Source organism: Pseudophryne corroboree, chromosome 11 (genome assembly GCF_028390025.1).
Source record: "Pseudophryne corroboree isolate aPseCor3 chromosome 11, aPseCor3.hap2, whole genome shotgun sequence".
Classification (NCBI taxonomy): domain Eukaryota; kingdom Metazoa; phylum Chordata; class Amphibia; order Anura; family Myobatrachidae; genus Pseudophryne; species Pseudophryne corroboree.
In genome coordinates, this window is record NC_086454.1 from 113,095,601 (window position 1) to 113,112,449 (window position 16,849).

General features: G+C 43.7%; 1 protein-coding gene and 1 long non-coding RNA gene across 2 annotated transcripts in view; one reads left to right on the top strand and one right to left on the bottom strand.

Moving 5' to 3' along the window:
- The window catches only part of LOC134969047 (kielin/chordin-like protein), a 213,670-nt gene that overhangs the window by 103,904 nt on the left and 92,917 nt on the right, over positions 1 to 16,849 (top strand). Inside the window, exon 13 of the mRNA XM_063944754.1 lies at positions 9,664 to 9,771. Within this exon, the coding sequence (XP_063800824.1) occupies positions 9,664 to 9,771 (108 nt within the window). The remainder of the gene's footprint in view (positions 1 to 9,663; positions 9,772 to 16,849) is intronic.
- Positions 1 to 16,849, bottom strand: part of LOC134969049 (uncharacterized) — a 65,590-nt gene that overhangs the window by 26,130 nt on the left and 22,611 nt on the right. The gene's annotated exons all lie outside the window — the stretch shown is intronic.

A 16,849-nucleotide genomic window follows, 5' to 3' on the forward strand; every position in this document is an offset into this window, starting at 1 on the left:
ATATATTGTTTAAAAAAATGAAGTGCAATAGAGCGCCTAATGGTCCTTTTTTAATTTGCACTTTGCACTTTTCACATGGTGAATTGGTTACATAGAAATCCTATAATTTCAGAATTTTTTAAAACACCATTAGGCGCTCTATTGCACTTCATTTTTTAAACATTTTATCCATATACTTGGCACAAGCTGCCACCCATTGACCTATGGGGGGTGTCAAAATATTTTTTATCTAATCACATCCATTATATTTCATTTTGTGTGTCTAAATTCAGGATTAGCCTAGGCGCTATTCTCCGCTTTCTCTCTCTCTCTCTCTCTCTCTCTCTCTCTCTCTATATATATATATATATATAGTGATCACTGGTCTGAACGATTATAGGCCGATTGCTCTCACTTCATTGATTATGAAATGTTTTGAGAGAATTGTTCTGAAACATCTAAAAAGTGTTATACCTCTGGGATTTGACCCCAATCAATTTGCCTATCGGTCGAACAGATCAACTAAATATGCAGCTCTCATGGTCCTTCATAGGGTACTTTGTCATCTTGAAAATAGAGACTCCTATGTTAGACTGTTATTTGTGGATTATAGTTCCGCCTTCAACACGGTAGTACCAGCGGTGTTAATAAACCAGCTTTAAGAGATCGGATATGACATGGCTATATGTAAGTGGCTGTTGGATTTCCTGTCAGATCGTCCACAGACAGTCAGACTGGGCTCTAATTTATCTTCGGAATTGGTATTAAATGCTTCGTCAGGATTGTGTTTTAAGCCCTTTTTTATACTCCTTCTACCTCCGACTGTGAGTCCAACTCGGAAACGATCTCTGTGATAAAGTTTGCAGATGATACCACTTTAGTGGGTTTGATAACTAGAGGAGATGAGGATAGTTATAGAGAGGAAGTAAGAAGACTCGCTGTGTGGGGGGTTAAAAAATAACCTGTTGTTAAATGTCAAGAAAACCAAGGAGGTTGTGATAGACTTCAGGAAATCTAAGAAAATCAGTTTTCGGCCGCTGATATTGAATGGTGAGGAGGTGGATAGGGTTACTGATGGGAAATTTTTTGGGATTAAATTTACAGAGGACTTATCATGGGCTCTGCATATCATCACGTCAGTGGTTAGGAAGGCCCAGCAACGTCTTTTCTTTTTACGGAAGCTCCAAGCAGCAGGTTTGCAGCAATCGACTCTTGTTAATTTTTACAGCTGCGTGATTGACAGCATGCTGACCTATGCAATCACGGTGTGGTATGGTAATGCCAAGTGTTCTGATCTTGTTACCTTGGATAGAGTGATTAAATCTACAGAGAAGACCATTGGCCAATCTTTGCCTAGGTTGGCGGATGTACTCGCTGCAAGGAGTCTGTCGAAGGCAAATAAGATGATTGGAGATGGGAGTCACCCATGTAATGTGTTTTTTTTCCCTCTTGCCGTCAGGGAGACATCATAGGTGTCTGGAATGTCGAACTAGTAGGTTGAGGAATAGCTTCTTCCCCTCTGTGATTGTTAGCTGGAATTCTCAGCTATGCTAATTTTATTTATGGTGTATTTTTTTATATGACATGAGAGAACTGTGTGTAATTTAGAGATGAGCGCCTGAAATTTTTCGGGTTTTGTGTTTTGGTTTTGGGTTCGGTTCCGCGGCCGTGTTTTGGGTTCGAACGCGTTTTGGCAAAACCTCACCGAATTATTTTTGTCGGATTCGGGTGTGTTTTGGATTCGGGTGTTTTTTTTCCAAAAACACTAAAAAACAGCTTAAATCATAGAATTTGGGGGTCATTTTGATCCCAAAGTATTATTAACCTCAAAAACCATAATTTACACTCATTTTCAGTCTATTCTGAATACCTCACACCTCACAATATTATTTTTAGTCCTAAAATTTGCACCGAGGTCGCTGTGTGAGTAAGATAAGCGACCCTAGTGGCCGACACAAACACCGGGCCCATCTAGGAGTGGCACTGCAGTGTCACGCAGGATGTCCCTTCCAAAAAACCCTCCCCAAACAGCACATGACGCAAAGAAAAAAAGAGGCGCAATGAGGTAGCTGTGTGAGTAAGATTAGCGACCCTAGTGGCCGACACAAACACCGGGCCCATCTAGGAGTGGCACTGCAGTGTCACGCAGGATGGCCCTTCCAAAAAACCCTCCCCAAACAGCACATGACGCAAAGAAAAAAAGAGGCGCAATGAGGTAGCTGACTGTGTGAGTAAGATTAGCGACCCTAGTGGCCGACACAAACACCGGGCCCATCTAGGAGTGGCAATTATGGACGGACTGCCACGGTTAGGTGGTATAAAAAAACCACGGTTAGGTGGTATATAATACAATTATGGATGGACGGACTGCCTGCCGAGTGCCGACACAGAGGTAGCCACAGCCGTGAACTACCGCACTGTACACTGGTTGATAAAGAGATAGTAGTATACTCGTAACAACTAGTATGACGACGGTATAAAGAATGAAAAAAAAACCACGGTTAGGTGGTATATATTATAATACAATTATGGTTGGACGGACTGCCTGCCGAGTGCCGACACAGAGGTAGCCACAGCCGTGAACTACCGCACTGTACACTGGTTGATAAAGAGATAGTAGTATACTCGTAACAACTAGTATGACGACGGTATAAAGAATGAAAAAAAAACCACGGTTAGGTGGTATATATTATAATACAATTATGGTTGGACGGACTGCCTGCCGAGTGCCGACACAGAGGTAGCCACAGCCGTGAACTACCGCACTGTACACTGGTTGATAAAGAGATAGTAGTATACTCGTAACAACTAGTATGACGACGGTATAAAGAATGAAAAAAAAACCACGGTTAGGTGGTATATATTATAATACAATTATGGTTGGACGGACTGCCTGCCGAGTGCCGACACAGAGGTAGCCACAGCCGTGAACTACCGCACTGTACACTGGTTGATAAAGAGATAGTAGTATACTCGTAACAACTAGTATGACGACGGTATAAAGAATGAAAAAAAAACCACGGTTAGGTGGTATATATTATAATACAATTATGGATGGACGGACTGCCTGCCGAGTGCCGACACAGAGGTAGCCACAGCCGTGAACTACCGCACTGTACTGTGTCTGCTGCTAATATAGACTGGTTGATAAAGAGATAGTATACAATACTACTAATATACTGGTGGTCAGGCACTGGTCACCACTAGTCACACTGGCAGTGGCACTCCTGCAGCAAAAGTGTGCACTGTTTAATTTTAATATAATATTATTTATCATGTACTCCTGGCTCCTGCTATAACAACCTGCAGTGCTCCCCAGTCTCCCCCACAATTATAAGCTTTATATACAATACATTGATGTGCAGCACACTGGGCTGAGCAGTGCACACAGACTGAGTCACTGTGTGACTGTGTATCGTTTTTTTCAGGCAGAGAACGGATATATTAAATAAAACAAACAACTGCACTGTCTCTGGTGGTCACTGGTCACTGTGGTCGTCAGTCACTAAACTCTGTCTGCACTCTCTTCTAATCTACAGTATCACAGCAATCTCTCTCTCTCTCTCTCTTCTAAATCTAATCTAAATGGAGAGGACGCCAGCCACGTCCTCTCCCTATCAATCTCAATGCACGTGTGAAAATGGCGGCGACGCGCGGCTCCTTATATAGAATCCGAGTCTCGCGATAGAATCCGAGCCTCGCGAGAATCCGACAGCGTCATGATGACGTTCGGGCGCGCTCGGGTTAACCGAGCAAGGCGGGAAGATCCGAGTCGCTCGGACCCGTGAAAAAAAAAGTGAAGTTCGTGCGGGTTCGGATTCAAAGAAACCGAACCCGCTCATCTCTAGTGTAATTTCACATGTTTCATGTTGTAGTGAAAATAAATTATTCTTATCTTGTATATATATATATATATATATATATATATACACTGTGTATGTATGTATGGTATATATGCTGTAAGTGAAAAGTGTTTTGCTATATATACGCTCCACTCAGAAGAGAACACTGATAACAGCAACGTGAAGATTTGACAGTCAGGTTGCAGCATAATAGACCCAAGAAGCTTCCCCCTTGATGTTTCCTGACAGCTAGCCAATGGAAGCTGGTTGACACCAAAGACTGAGGGGCTGGCTTATTCACCACTGTAGAGTTGCACTGTCCCTGGCGGGCTTGCTGCCATTCCCACTGACTCCGGCCAGCAATGTTGGACAGCGTTTGGGGGTGGGGTGGCTGAGGCTTCCCTTTTTAAGTCTTAGACTGAGCTGCAGCCCTAGGTTCCCAACTGCCACTGGGAGCTAAAGTAGTTATATATTGAACATATTATTAATTTATTTTGTAAATTAAATACAACATGAAGTTATAAGCTGCCTATCAGTTAATGGGCTCAATAACACCATAACCATTACTTACTCCAATTAACACCCTCTGAATTAAAGGCATAGACACCGTGGATGGTGGTAGTGGTCACTGTCACAAACCCAGCTGGCTATCAGATACTGTATGTCAAACTGAAGTTTCTGTTTGTGCTTAATGGTTACTTCAGCACTCACGGTTCATAACACAATGTCACTGCCACCAGCAAGGATATTTTAGTGATCTGTCACCAGGTAATCCTTTACTGCTACCTACTGTATACCCAGTTATTAATAATCAAAGGATAATATCACATTTATGTAGCATGGATCTGGCACTTAAAGGCCTGTTCATGTTGATATGTAATATCCCTTTCTAGTTAGAGGGTTTACTGCAGATTGCTTGTATTGTTTTGATTCTTATGTAAAACCACTGTCTATTTAGAGAGTCCACTGAGCCTATCCTAAACTCAGGTTACATTTTCTATTTTTCTCTTCCCACTCACCCACTACATATCTGTCACACTATGGGGTGTATTCAATACCTGTCGGAAACTTGCCTTCTTGGCTTTCTCCTCCGCCCCCTTGCTGCTGTTGGTGGCTGCTGCCTCTGATGTTGCCGCTGGATTTCTTATCTTGGTTCAGATTTTTAAGCATTTTTTGTCACATTATTGGTCTAATTTCTTAGATGACAATATCAAACATTGGAATTGAAATGTACAATTCTGCCTGTTATCACTTACTACATGAGACAATGTTCTAGAATTTCTGTCTATATATTACATTTCCCTCTGATTCTACAGTATGCTAAATTCTTACTTACAAAATAAACATATGCTAGAATTTTTTTTACATCTCAGGCCCAGCAGTGCTTAGATAGTACTAAGGGGGTCATTCTGAGTTGATCGCTCGCTAGCAGTTTTTAGCAGCCGTGCAAACGCTATGCCGCCGCCCACTGGGGAGTGTATTTTAGCTTAGCAGAAGTGCGAACGCATGTGCAGGCGAGCTCTGCAAAAACAGTTTGTGCAGTCTCAGAGTAGCTCTGAACCTACTCAGCGCTTGCGATCACTTCAGCCTATTTGTGTGAGAATTTAACGTAATACACCCACCCAGCGAACGCCCAGCCACGCCTGCATTCTTCTGGCACACCTGCATTTTTCCAAACACTCCCTGAAAACGGTCAGTTGACACCCAGTAATGCCCCTTTCCTATCAATCTTCATGCGGCCGCCAGTGCGAAAGAAAACTTTGCAAGCCCCTGAGCACGACCACAAATGTCTTTGTACCCGTACGTTGCACATGCGCATTGCGGGGCATACGCATGCGCATAAATGCCATTTTTTTGCCTGATCGCTGCGCTGCGAAAATCGGCATTGAGCGATCAACTAGGAATTACCCCCTAAATACACCTTTCTTTTACAAGTGGGAAAACAGTTTTGTTTTCGACAATGTCTAAGCCAAGGGTAACCAACCCAGCCCTCGAGAGCTACCAACAGTTAACATTTTCCAGGTCTCCTCACAGAATCACAAGTGAAATAATTAGCTTCACCTGTGGATCTTTTAAAATGTGTCAGTGAGTAATAAGTACATCTGTGCTCCTGCTGTTTAATCTGGAAAAAGTGAACTGTTGTTAGCTCTGGAGGACCAGGGTTGGCTACCCCTTGTCTAAGTCTTGTAAGAAACGTTTTATTATCTCAGCTATCAATTTTCCAGCAAAGGCAATTTCCACATCTCTTCCTCATATTCTACTCTCCATTATAGATTATTGGATGAGGCTGCTCTACCAAAACTTTCCCAAACCCAAAAAGAAGCAATATCACTGAATTGGAATTGAAAAGGGTCCTTTCCAGCTTGCAACCTCATAAGGCACCAGGTCTAGATGATGTCACAGGGTTGTATTTAAATTGCTCTAATATGAGCTCACTACCATCCTGCTGTAACTTTATATGATGGTTCATAGAGATAACCCTATCCATCCCTAATTTGCCAGTGCACTCAACGTGTTAATTCCAAAGTCAGCAAAAGATTCACTATCTGAGGGATCTTTACAGACTGATCTCTTTGTGAAATACTAATCCTTTCTAAGTAAATGGCCAATGGGTTGAAACTTATTCTCATGACCTTTTGAAACCATGTCAATTGGGCTTTGTCCATGGTCATCACTATATAAACGTGATTTTGTATGGTGATTGCGGCTTCCTACGAGTCCCGTTCGACAATTATGATATTGATCTTCGACACTTGGTGCTCGGGGGAAAGGGGGTGATTTTGACCCCTCATTTGTACACTTCACTTGCTATTTTTATTCTCTACCGTCCTTGTTCATGTTGGTTGCTCATTCATTGGGTTACAAGACAGGGATGTCCACTTTCACCCCTTTTATTTACCTTATTCATTGATTCACTGTTTACCCTACTGCAGGCTCCTTCTACATTTCGGGGTATACTTATTGACACTGCTGAACTCAAACTCTAAGCATTTGACGGTGATGTCTTATAGCAAATCTTAATGATTCTCTATCTTTGATTTTGCAACAATTACATGACTTTGGTAGTGTCTCTTGATTTGAGAGTAATATGACCACATTTCTAGGTTTTTGTTTAACTCCTGGGATCTTTAAACCCATCTGGGGCAGACATATACCACTGTCATGGGGACTAATTTATGTTTTGCCATTTCTACCCATATTTCTGACACAGGCAGATGCAGCTGAGATTAGTACACTGTTTTACACATTTATCTGGAGAAATAAACTGCAGAGAATAGTACTTTTGACATTACAATAAACTAAATCTAAGGTCAAATGATATCACACTGCACTACTGTGTTACCTGCATGACTGGCTACATGGCAGTAATATATACTAACTCCTCTCTGGAAAAACTATTTTGACCTGAGGGAAATTTAATCGGCTTACCTCACCAGAAAGATACAGAAATTAGATGTGAGGACTAATCTATAATTATGGACCACACGTAAATTATGGCACATATTAAGACATGACTGTCTTAATGTACATAGATCTCTGTTTTTGCCATTCCTGGGTAACCTGGACTTCCAGTACAGTACAGCTGTCTTTCCGTTTATGGCTTAGTGCAGGAAGGCATAACAGATACTGGGCTAGATGCACCATCACTTGGAAAGTGATAAAATGGAAAGTGCAAAAGTACCAGCCAATCAGGTCCTAACTGCCATGTCACAGACTGTGTTTGAAAAATGGCAGTTAGGAGCTGATTGGCTGGTACTTTTTCACTCTCCATTTTATCACTTTCCAAGCGATGATGCATCTGGCCCGTAGGCTGCTTGTAAATTCTACAACAAGCCAATTGATGACATTTTCTTAAGCAGGGGATATCTTTCCTACAATGTCCCCTGTCATTTTTGCAGGCACAGCATTATGTACACTAAGTGTCGTTATCCAAGGTTTTTCTCACCAGGATTGGCAAAATTGGTTTGACTTGTTCCTGAAGTCTCCACGAGCCATGCAACTAGCCATTTCATGACACTATGGGAAAACACATTGACCACTTCCAGGTCCAATCTGGTGTTAGTCAATAATTGCTTTCAGTCCTTGTATTTTCTTATGACATCTTGCTTAAAAATGTTTCTTCTTGTAGGCTGCTGTACTCAGCACAATATCAAGAGATGTTATTCGGATATTCCACATATCCTATTACTCTCCCCATTGACAATTCCTAGTGGGAATGTCCCCATCCCATGATTGTTTGTGTCATACCCCACAGGCAGTTTTGCTACACTGTCTTTGGACTTCTGGCTTCTGGTCTGACAATTTTGTCGAATATTTTATCCTTCTCTGCTAAATGTGCCATATTTAGGGTGCTTCCAAAAGAGATTATCTAAATGTTGTAGAAAATTGTTCATAGCCTATAGCGTGGTTGAGCATAAAGCAATTATTTGCAAACTTTGATTACACTTGCAGTACACTTCCCCTTTCACCCTTTCTAAGGCAAAATTAGTTGATATTTTTAATATGGACTGGTTGGAAACTTCATTAGATAGAGAAAAATGTGTGTCATAGCTCTTTGCTACATGTTAATGTTATACAAGTACTCTTCTTACAAATAAGAACCAAAGATTCCCTAAAATATACTTTATGGTATAAACAGTGTCTAATGACAAATGATCCTCCCATACTGGATTACTAGATGTTTCAATTATTATTTTCCACATTCTTGATGGCTCATCTTCAGGTTGTCAGTGTCTCTGGATGGTCTCTCAGTTATGTACAACTGTTATGTATAAAGGGGGTAATTCTGAGTTGATCGCAGCAGGAACTTTGTTAGCAGTTGGGCAAAACCATGTGCACTGCAGGGGAGGGAGATATAACATGTGCAGAGAGAGATAGATTTGGGTGTGGTGAGTTCAATCTGCAATCTAAATTGCAGTGTAAAAATAAAGCAGCCAGTATTTACCCTGCACAGAAACAAAATAACCCACCCAAATCTAACTCTTTCTGCACATGTTATATCTGCTCCCCCTGCAGTGCACATGGTTTTGCCCAACTGCTAAAAAATGTCCTGCTGCGATCAACTTGGAATTACCCCCAATGTTTCATTGTCTTTATGCTTCTGCCTTTCTTTTGCAAACTCCTAAAAGTATGTACTATTCTTTTATCTGGATGTGATATACAGTATTTTATTGTTGATATAATGCAGTGCTTTAACAATAAAACATGTTTAAAAATAAAAAAAGAATACCTGACAATCGACAATCGACCAGCGCAAATGACAATCGACTATTTGCTCCCAAACATTGCAAAACAGATGACAGGTTTTGTCCATTTTAAAGTGTTTGTGAGCAAATGTTAGATTGTCATTTGCTCTCATCCATTACCAGATTTTCATTCCAACCAGTCAGATCTGACAGATAATCTACCAGATAATTGTATAGTGTGTTCCCAGCTTTAGGGTTAGGCTGAAATAGAGTAAAGATTTAGGTGCCTTTAGGGTTAGGGTTAGGTTTACATTAAAAATCCTATCGTTGACACTGTCACCATTTAGAATGTCAACATTCTGGCAATGTCCACATTTTGCCAGTGTCAACATTATGCATGTCAACAAGTTAAGTATTGAGATTCTGTGCATGTTTGCATTCTGAGTGTCGACATTCGTACCATGTAGACATTATACAGTCAATTTTCTGAATGTCAATATAATATACCACACCCAAAAAGAGTCAGTCATCAGCCTTCTGCTCTTACTCTACGTCATGAGCTAACCACATAAACATATCTATTAAAAAAACAACTTTTTTAAAAATGTGTTTCTCTGAAGCATTAGCATGACAAACAATGTTATTTATTTCTCTAGAGCCAGGAATATATGCCACCTACCGACCAGTGCTGTGGATATTGCAACCAAACATATTGTGTATATGTAACTTCAAATGGGACAGGAAGTGACAAGAAGCTCCTGAAGGTACACAGACATCATTTTTGTTCCATTTTAGTTAGTATCTATTGCATGCACACAAGGGACTTATGTAGAGTTGGATGTAAAGATGCCTACACACTGGGCGTTTTGGGGCGTTTTTGTCCAGTGTGTGTACACAGCGATGATGTGAACATCGCTGGCAGGAAAATCGCTCAGTGCATACACGCTGAGCGATTATCACCCGACCCAGCGAAGTTCACAGGGGTGAACCACTTTCCACTCACACGTAGAGAAGTCTGCTTAGATTGCTTAGAAGTTAAGCACACATCGCTCCGTGTGTATATCCCATAGCGATAGTGATGTGCAGCAATCCCCCCCCCCCCCCCCCCGTGTGTACCCCCCTTTAGATAGTGGTGAAAGTACAGTACAGTGACATCTTTTTGGTTCCATTTAGTTAGTATGTACTGCATACAGTACACACAGAGTGGCTGATGTACAAAATGATCTTCTAAGAACAATATGAGCTTATTGGTACTTTGCATGTGCAGTAAAAAAATATCCTGGACTGTACATGTGGCTATGTAAACTTACTGTATACTGTATATATCTCTCTGTTCTGCGCTTATAGAGATGGCTAAAGGGAGGGTAGGCGTAGCAAAGCGGAACCCAAGTACAGCACATGTTTTGCGCACCATGGGTAAAATGGAACAGCCTGTGAGGAGCATGATGTACAAGACTTTGGGGGTCATTCCAAGTTGATCACTCGCTAGCTAGTTTTAGCAGCCGTGCAATCGCTATGCCGCCGTCCACTGGGGAGTGTATTTTAGCTTAGCAGAAGTGCGAACGCATGTGCAGCTGAGCTCTGCAAAAACAGTCTGTGCAGTTTCTGAGTAGCTCTGAACCTACTCAGCGCTTGCGATCACTTCAGACTATTTGTGTCCGGATTTGACGTCATACACCCGCCCAGCGAACGCCCAGCCATGCCTGCGTTTTTTCCAGACACGCCTGCGTTTTTGCAAACACTTCCTGAAAACGATCAGTTGACACCCAGAAACGCCCCCTTCCTGTCAATCTTCTTGTGGCCGTCAGTGCGACTGAAAACTTCGCTAGAACCTGTGCAAAATAACAAATGCCTTTGTTCCCGTACGTCACGCGTGCACATTGCGGTGAATACGCATGCGCAGAAATGCAGATTTTTAGTCTGATCGCTGCGCTGCGAACAACGGCAGCTAGCGATCAACTCGGAATGACCCCCTTTGTGCGAGACTAGCTGGATTTTTAAAGCGGCAGTCATTCACACATTTTTGAAGTGTAAATGATTGCCGCTTTAAACATCCAGCAAGACTCGCACAAAGTCCCGCACTTCCTGCTTCTCACAAACTTTTACATTTTGCCCCATATGCTCTGTGCAGTGGTGGACGCAGACACAGCTATGCCTATCAGGAAGCACATTTTCTGTGGCTGTTTATTCCTGGGCCCTGAAAATTATTGTAAAAAACAAATAAAACGAATGCCTGCACCAATGGTACCAGCTTTGGCTGTTGATGATAAATTTGGGAGGATGTGCATTGAGTCCCCCAGAAGTGCTGATACCATTGCTAGAATGGTGGCACTAATGCAGGTAATCATGCAATAGTGACAACTAGACCACCAAGGAGGAGTTGTTTGTTTTATAGGAGTTTTTATTTCATTTTTAGCTGCCCAATTCTCTAAGGAAATTGAGTCCTCTATTTGCTATTATGGCAGGGGGACCAAACACTATGAGTGTCTCTGGCTGGCAAGTTCTAATTCTGATATCAGCATTCTGGGTGGCTTCCCCCTGAGAAGGTAATAGTTCGCATCTAGTGCTGGTAAAACCAGTGCAGCAAGATGGCTACTGACTGCCTTTCTTTCTCACCAACTACTCACAAAGGACCTGTACCCACTGCCAATGTTGGAGAAAGTATAGCGATTGTTTGCTACTACGCATGAGTGTAGATCACACAACACATGCATCTTGATTGTGGACATACAGTACAAAGTTGCAGTTGTAATTTCCTCTACGGGGTCCATGCGCTCCACAGGGTTAACCTTGGGTATGATCTGGTGGAGACCAGGACTAGCAACGAACAATAAAGCTTTGTGAGCCTCTTAGGATGCATTGGGCTCCTCTTTCTTCATACCCGGCCCCCATGCTCAGGCAGTTCAGTTAATTTTGGTGCCAGCATAGAGCTGGTCGCAGTGAACAGGGGCCGCACACTGCAGCCCAAGCTTTTACTTTTTAAATGATTATTCTTTTTATTTTGAGCAATCAGCATCTGGCAGTCCAGAAGGAAGCCAGCGCTAATGCTCCAACACCTCCAACGGGCCGCAACACCACAACTGGGTGCGCGATTTCAGCGGGACCCCTTGCAATACACCTTTATTAGCAGAGGCATAGGGGCAGCCAGGACTGCAATGGATAACTGGGGGACAGGTAATGCGGGTTCTAGGTTGCGTGACCCGCATATAGCACAGTCCATTTACTGCTGGTCTCCCGGACCATTAAGTGTTCCTGCGGCCGCACCAGACCACCAGGGTTTTAATGCATACTGGCGCAGGGGACACAGACAGACCAGGAGAAATGGTGGTGACATTCAGCATAGGGGAGGTCAGCGCTTCCACAGCGGCCCCTCCCCCAGGCCAGGGCACCATTCCACAGCGGTCTTCCCACCCTGGGCTGCTCCTTCCTCCTCCTCCTCCTCCACAGAGAGATGCTGGGCAGCTATTTTCTGAGCTCTGCAGGTATCCAGGAGCAGTGGGCAGAATTTCCTTGTATACCTCTATCACATCGCAGGTTATACAAAGCAATGCATCCTATCAAGTCTTTTCTACAGAGCAGGGTAGTTGATATCAGTACCCATTGAAGTTAAGTTGTTTATTCTGCATTGTATGTGACTTATGCTAGTACTGCTGCATGTTTTCACATCTCTTTAATGTCTAATATTGCTTTCCATTTTTCTCTCAATAACCCTTGAAAAGTGTTGTGTTTTGAATTAAAATTGCCACACTATACTGTATATTGTATGTTGTGTGTGCACTTTGTCACGTAGTATCACTGTTACACACTGCACATTGTCATATTTGTGTGTGTACACCGTATTTCTTCTATGTCTAACAAGTCTAGGACCAAGCAGTTTGGGGCTTCTACAATGGTAGCATGTCTAACCTGTAACATGGACGTTTTACCTCAGGAATTGTCACAGTACAGTCAGTGCACAGCCTGTCTGGTGCCCCCCAGCACCTCAGCCTCTCCAGCACTGGTGCAAGATCCCCTTTGGGCATCTTATACTACATTGCTGACAAAAATTACTAACCTCTTGCTACTCCACCTGTGGCTCCCCCTATGGGTATACCTCAACCACTGCAGCCATCAATGACTTCCCCTATGGGATTCCAACAGTCGTTACAGCCTGTTTATCAGGCAATTGCAACCCCACCCATAACTGCTATATGGTTGTACTCATTCTCTAACGCTATACAGAGGTTGGCTGTTTCCTCTACTGCATTTCAGAGCATGATGCAGGGTCAGGGTACACTACCAACACCCTCTACATCTAAGCGTGCTGTGCCTTCCTCACAGTCCATGCCCCTCCCCTCTCTGATTCAGAAGAATCATCAGTTACTGCTGATCATGTTGAGGGTTCAGACGCTGAATCCCCCACAGGGGATCAGGAGGCCTCACCTAAATATCATGTGGCTGCATTAATTAGGGTGGTCAAATTCTCATTTCAACTGGCAGATGCTGAACCAGTCCCTATTACTAAAGATCCTCTGCGCAAATGGGTAGTAAAGGTAGTTTTAGCGGAGATTCCACTCTTAGACCACTTCTCAGAAGCTATGAGCAGGGAATAGAAAACTCCCACTAAGACATTTATCCGCTGCCATCAGCAGATTGTACAAAGTGGGAGACTCCACCAACAGTGGATGTTCATGTGACACATTTAATTAAAAGATCAATACTTCCTATCCCGACTGTATCCTGCCTTAAGGAACTAACGGATAGATAATTAGATATGTGTCTCAAGTCTAGGTACTCCCTCACAGGAGCAATGGCCAGACCGGCTACTGCTACAGCCAGGGTTGCTTAGGCCATCGAGTCTTGGAACAACAACCTTGAACAGAGTTTTACATCTGCCAAAGAACAGTTGTCTCTACTCACTAATATCAAAGAAGCAGACTATTACATTGGTGAGGCAGCTTTAGACACAGTTCTGTTATCCTCTTCAGCTTCTGCTGTTTCCATTACAGCTCTCCGTATTGTGTGGCTCCATTCCTGGAAAGCAGATTCAGACTCAAAGAAGGCCCTGGAAGCCTTGCCATACACAGACGAACTCCTGTTTGGGCCAGAACTGGACAAGAGTGTAGCAAAACTAGCAACTTCTTAGACAGCGTGCCTGCCATCAGCCTCATCAGTGCAGCCACTTTCTTCCTTTCGGTCCTTTCATCAACAAGGCAAATCCAAAGGTAAGACATTCACATGAATGTCTCATACTGTCAAGATTTTCAAACCTACAACCAAACAGACTTGGACTGCCAGACATCCAACTGCCAAGCCAGTGGACACCCCCTTAGCTTGACAGGGCAGGACTCCTCCTGGGAAATCCTATGGTGGTAGACCAACTTCTTCAGTTCACCCACACATGGCATCAAGTCACCACCGACATCTGGGTCCTAGAAGTGGTCTTTCACGGGTACGCTCTTTCCTTCCCGAAGCTTGACCCAGACAATACTCTCCTACTACTCCGTCACTAGACCCCGGCAAAGCCCAAGCGCTGACATTAGTCATATGATCCTTACTATGGTCAGATGTCATTATCCCTCTTCCACTACCTCAACAGGGTCAGGGGTTCTGTTCTACACTCTTTTTTGTTCAGAAGCAAAATGGGTCATGCTGTCCCATTCTGAATCTGAAATTACTGAACAAGTACCTCAAGGTCCCTAAGTTCCATATGGAAACACTTCGTTCCATTGTCATGGCTATGCAACCTGGAGATTATATGGTCTCCCTGGATATACCTATAGCACCATGTCATCAACAATATCTTCAATTTGCTGTCCTGCACCAGCATTTCCAATTCCAGGCCCTCCCCTTTGCACTGTCTACAGCCCCCAGGGTGTTCACCAAGCTCATGGCAGTGATGGCGGCCCTTCTCCGGAAACAGGGATTTCGGATACTGCCTTACTTAGACAAACTTTTTCTTCTAACGCAGTCTCCAATAGTACTGGAACGTCACCTAAAACAGACTGTGTCCTTCCTTCAAAACCATGGATTGGTAATCCACTGGCCAAAGTCCTTGCTCATCCTGTCTCAGAGGATGCTGCACATTGGTGCACTGCTGGACACCAGTGTACAACGTTTCTTCCTCCCTCAGGCCAAGATTGTAATGTTGCAGTGTGCATCCACAACCTACTTCGCAGTCCAAGGGTCTCGGTTCATTCAGCAATGCAAACCCTAGGCTTCATGGTCTCAGTGTTCGTCATGGTTGGATAGGCCCAATTTCACTCCAAGTCTCTTCAGCACCTGATACTCATGGAATGGACAAGGTTACCAACACAGATCAAGTCCCAGACCTTGATTCTGCCCCAATATCTTCGGGCATCTCTTTCATGGTGGCTCCACACAACCAAATTGGACAAGGGCTGGCTGTTATGGGTTCCGCACTGGACACACCTCACCACAGACGCCAGCCTCGGGGGAGGGGAAGCTGCCAGAGGCTGTCACTTCTTTCAGGGATGCTGGTCTCTGATGGAAAGAGACCTCCCGATCAATGTCCTGGAACTTTGAGCTGTTTACCGGACCCTTCAGATGGCCTTCTGCAGGATGCTCCAGTACAAATACAATCAGACCGCATCATCGCAGTGTCTTATATAAATCTACAGAGCGGCACTCACAGTGTGGTAGTGATGCAAGAGGTGACTTGGATTCTCGTCTGGGCAGAATGCTACCTTCCAGCCATCTCCGCAAAATTCATTCCAGGAGTCCTCAACTGAGAAGCAGACTTTCTCAGTCTGCTTCCCAGGACATTCACGCCTGGGAATGATCTCTCCACCCAGAGGTCTTTCAGATTCTGGAGCAGAAATGGGGTCCTACAGACGTTGATCTCAAGCTTCCTACCACAACCACAAGGTTACGGTGTACGGGGCCAGGACACGAGATTAAAAAGCGAGCTTTGTGGATGCACTCTTGTACCATGAACCTTTCCTCTGGCCATGTCGTTCCGCCAGTGTCTCTCCTTCCCAGAGTACTGTGGAAGTTCAAGGAGGATGGTGGCATGCTCATACTGGTAGCCCCAGCATGGCCCAGACGCCATTGGTTTATGGATCCACTAGATCTTTGTATAGAAGAGCCCTTCCCTCTACCTTTTTGTCTTTTGAGGTCCATGGGATCCACAGGGCGCCCACCGTGATGCACTACACATCAATGGGTTGCCTTTCCGGTCACCAGTTCCCTTCTCTACTCTATGAGAGTGTGATTTTCTGTGTGTACCATACTTTCTTCTCTCCTTTCTCCAGCTCCTTTTTTGGTCTTGTTAACTAAAACTGAAGTGCCTGAGCATGTGGGTGGAGTATGAAGAGGAGACCAGTGCTTCTTGGGAGGCTCACAAGGCTTTATTGTTTGGTGCCCGTCCTGGTCTCCTTCAGATCATACCCAAGGTTAACCCTGTGGTTCCCATGGACCTTGAAGAACAAGAGTTAATGAATGTAAGTTTTACTATAACTCTTTTTTTTTCAGGTGCATGCAAGGAGGAGTGTATTAAAAATATGAGTGTTTCAGGGCGGTGTCAGGGAGGAGTCTTAGCACTTGCATGGAGATCGTCCATCATATGCGTGTGTTATTGGAGTGTCATGGGTGTGTCATTTAAATTGGTGTGGTACAGAGATTCTAAATCACTGACATAGAAGGCCATACTTGGCATGGTGTGACCGATGGTGGCCTCTAAGGAATCAGTATTCTTATGTATACAAAAGGCTGTGAGTGGGTGCCTCAGTCCTTGCACATTCGAATGCACAGATGTACACAAGGGAAGTGCTTTGTATCATTGTTTTCATAATGTCATAGATAGGCGAACGCCAATACACACAACTGTAGGCACTTCTGCAT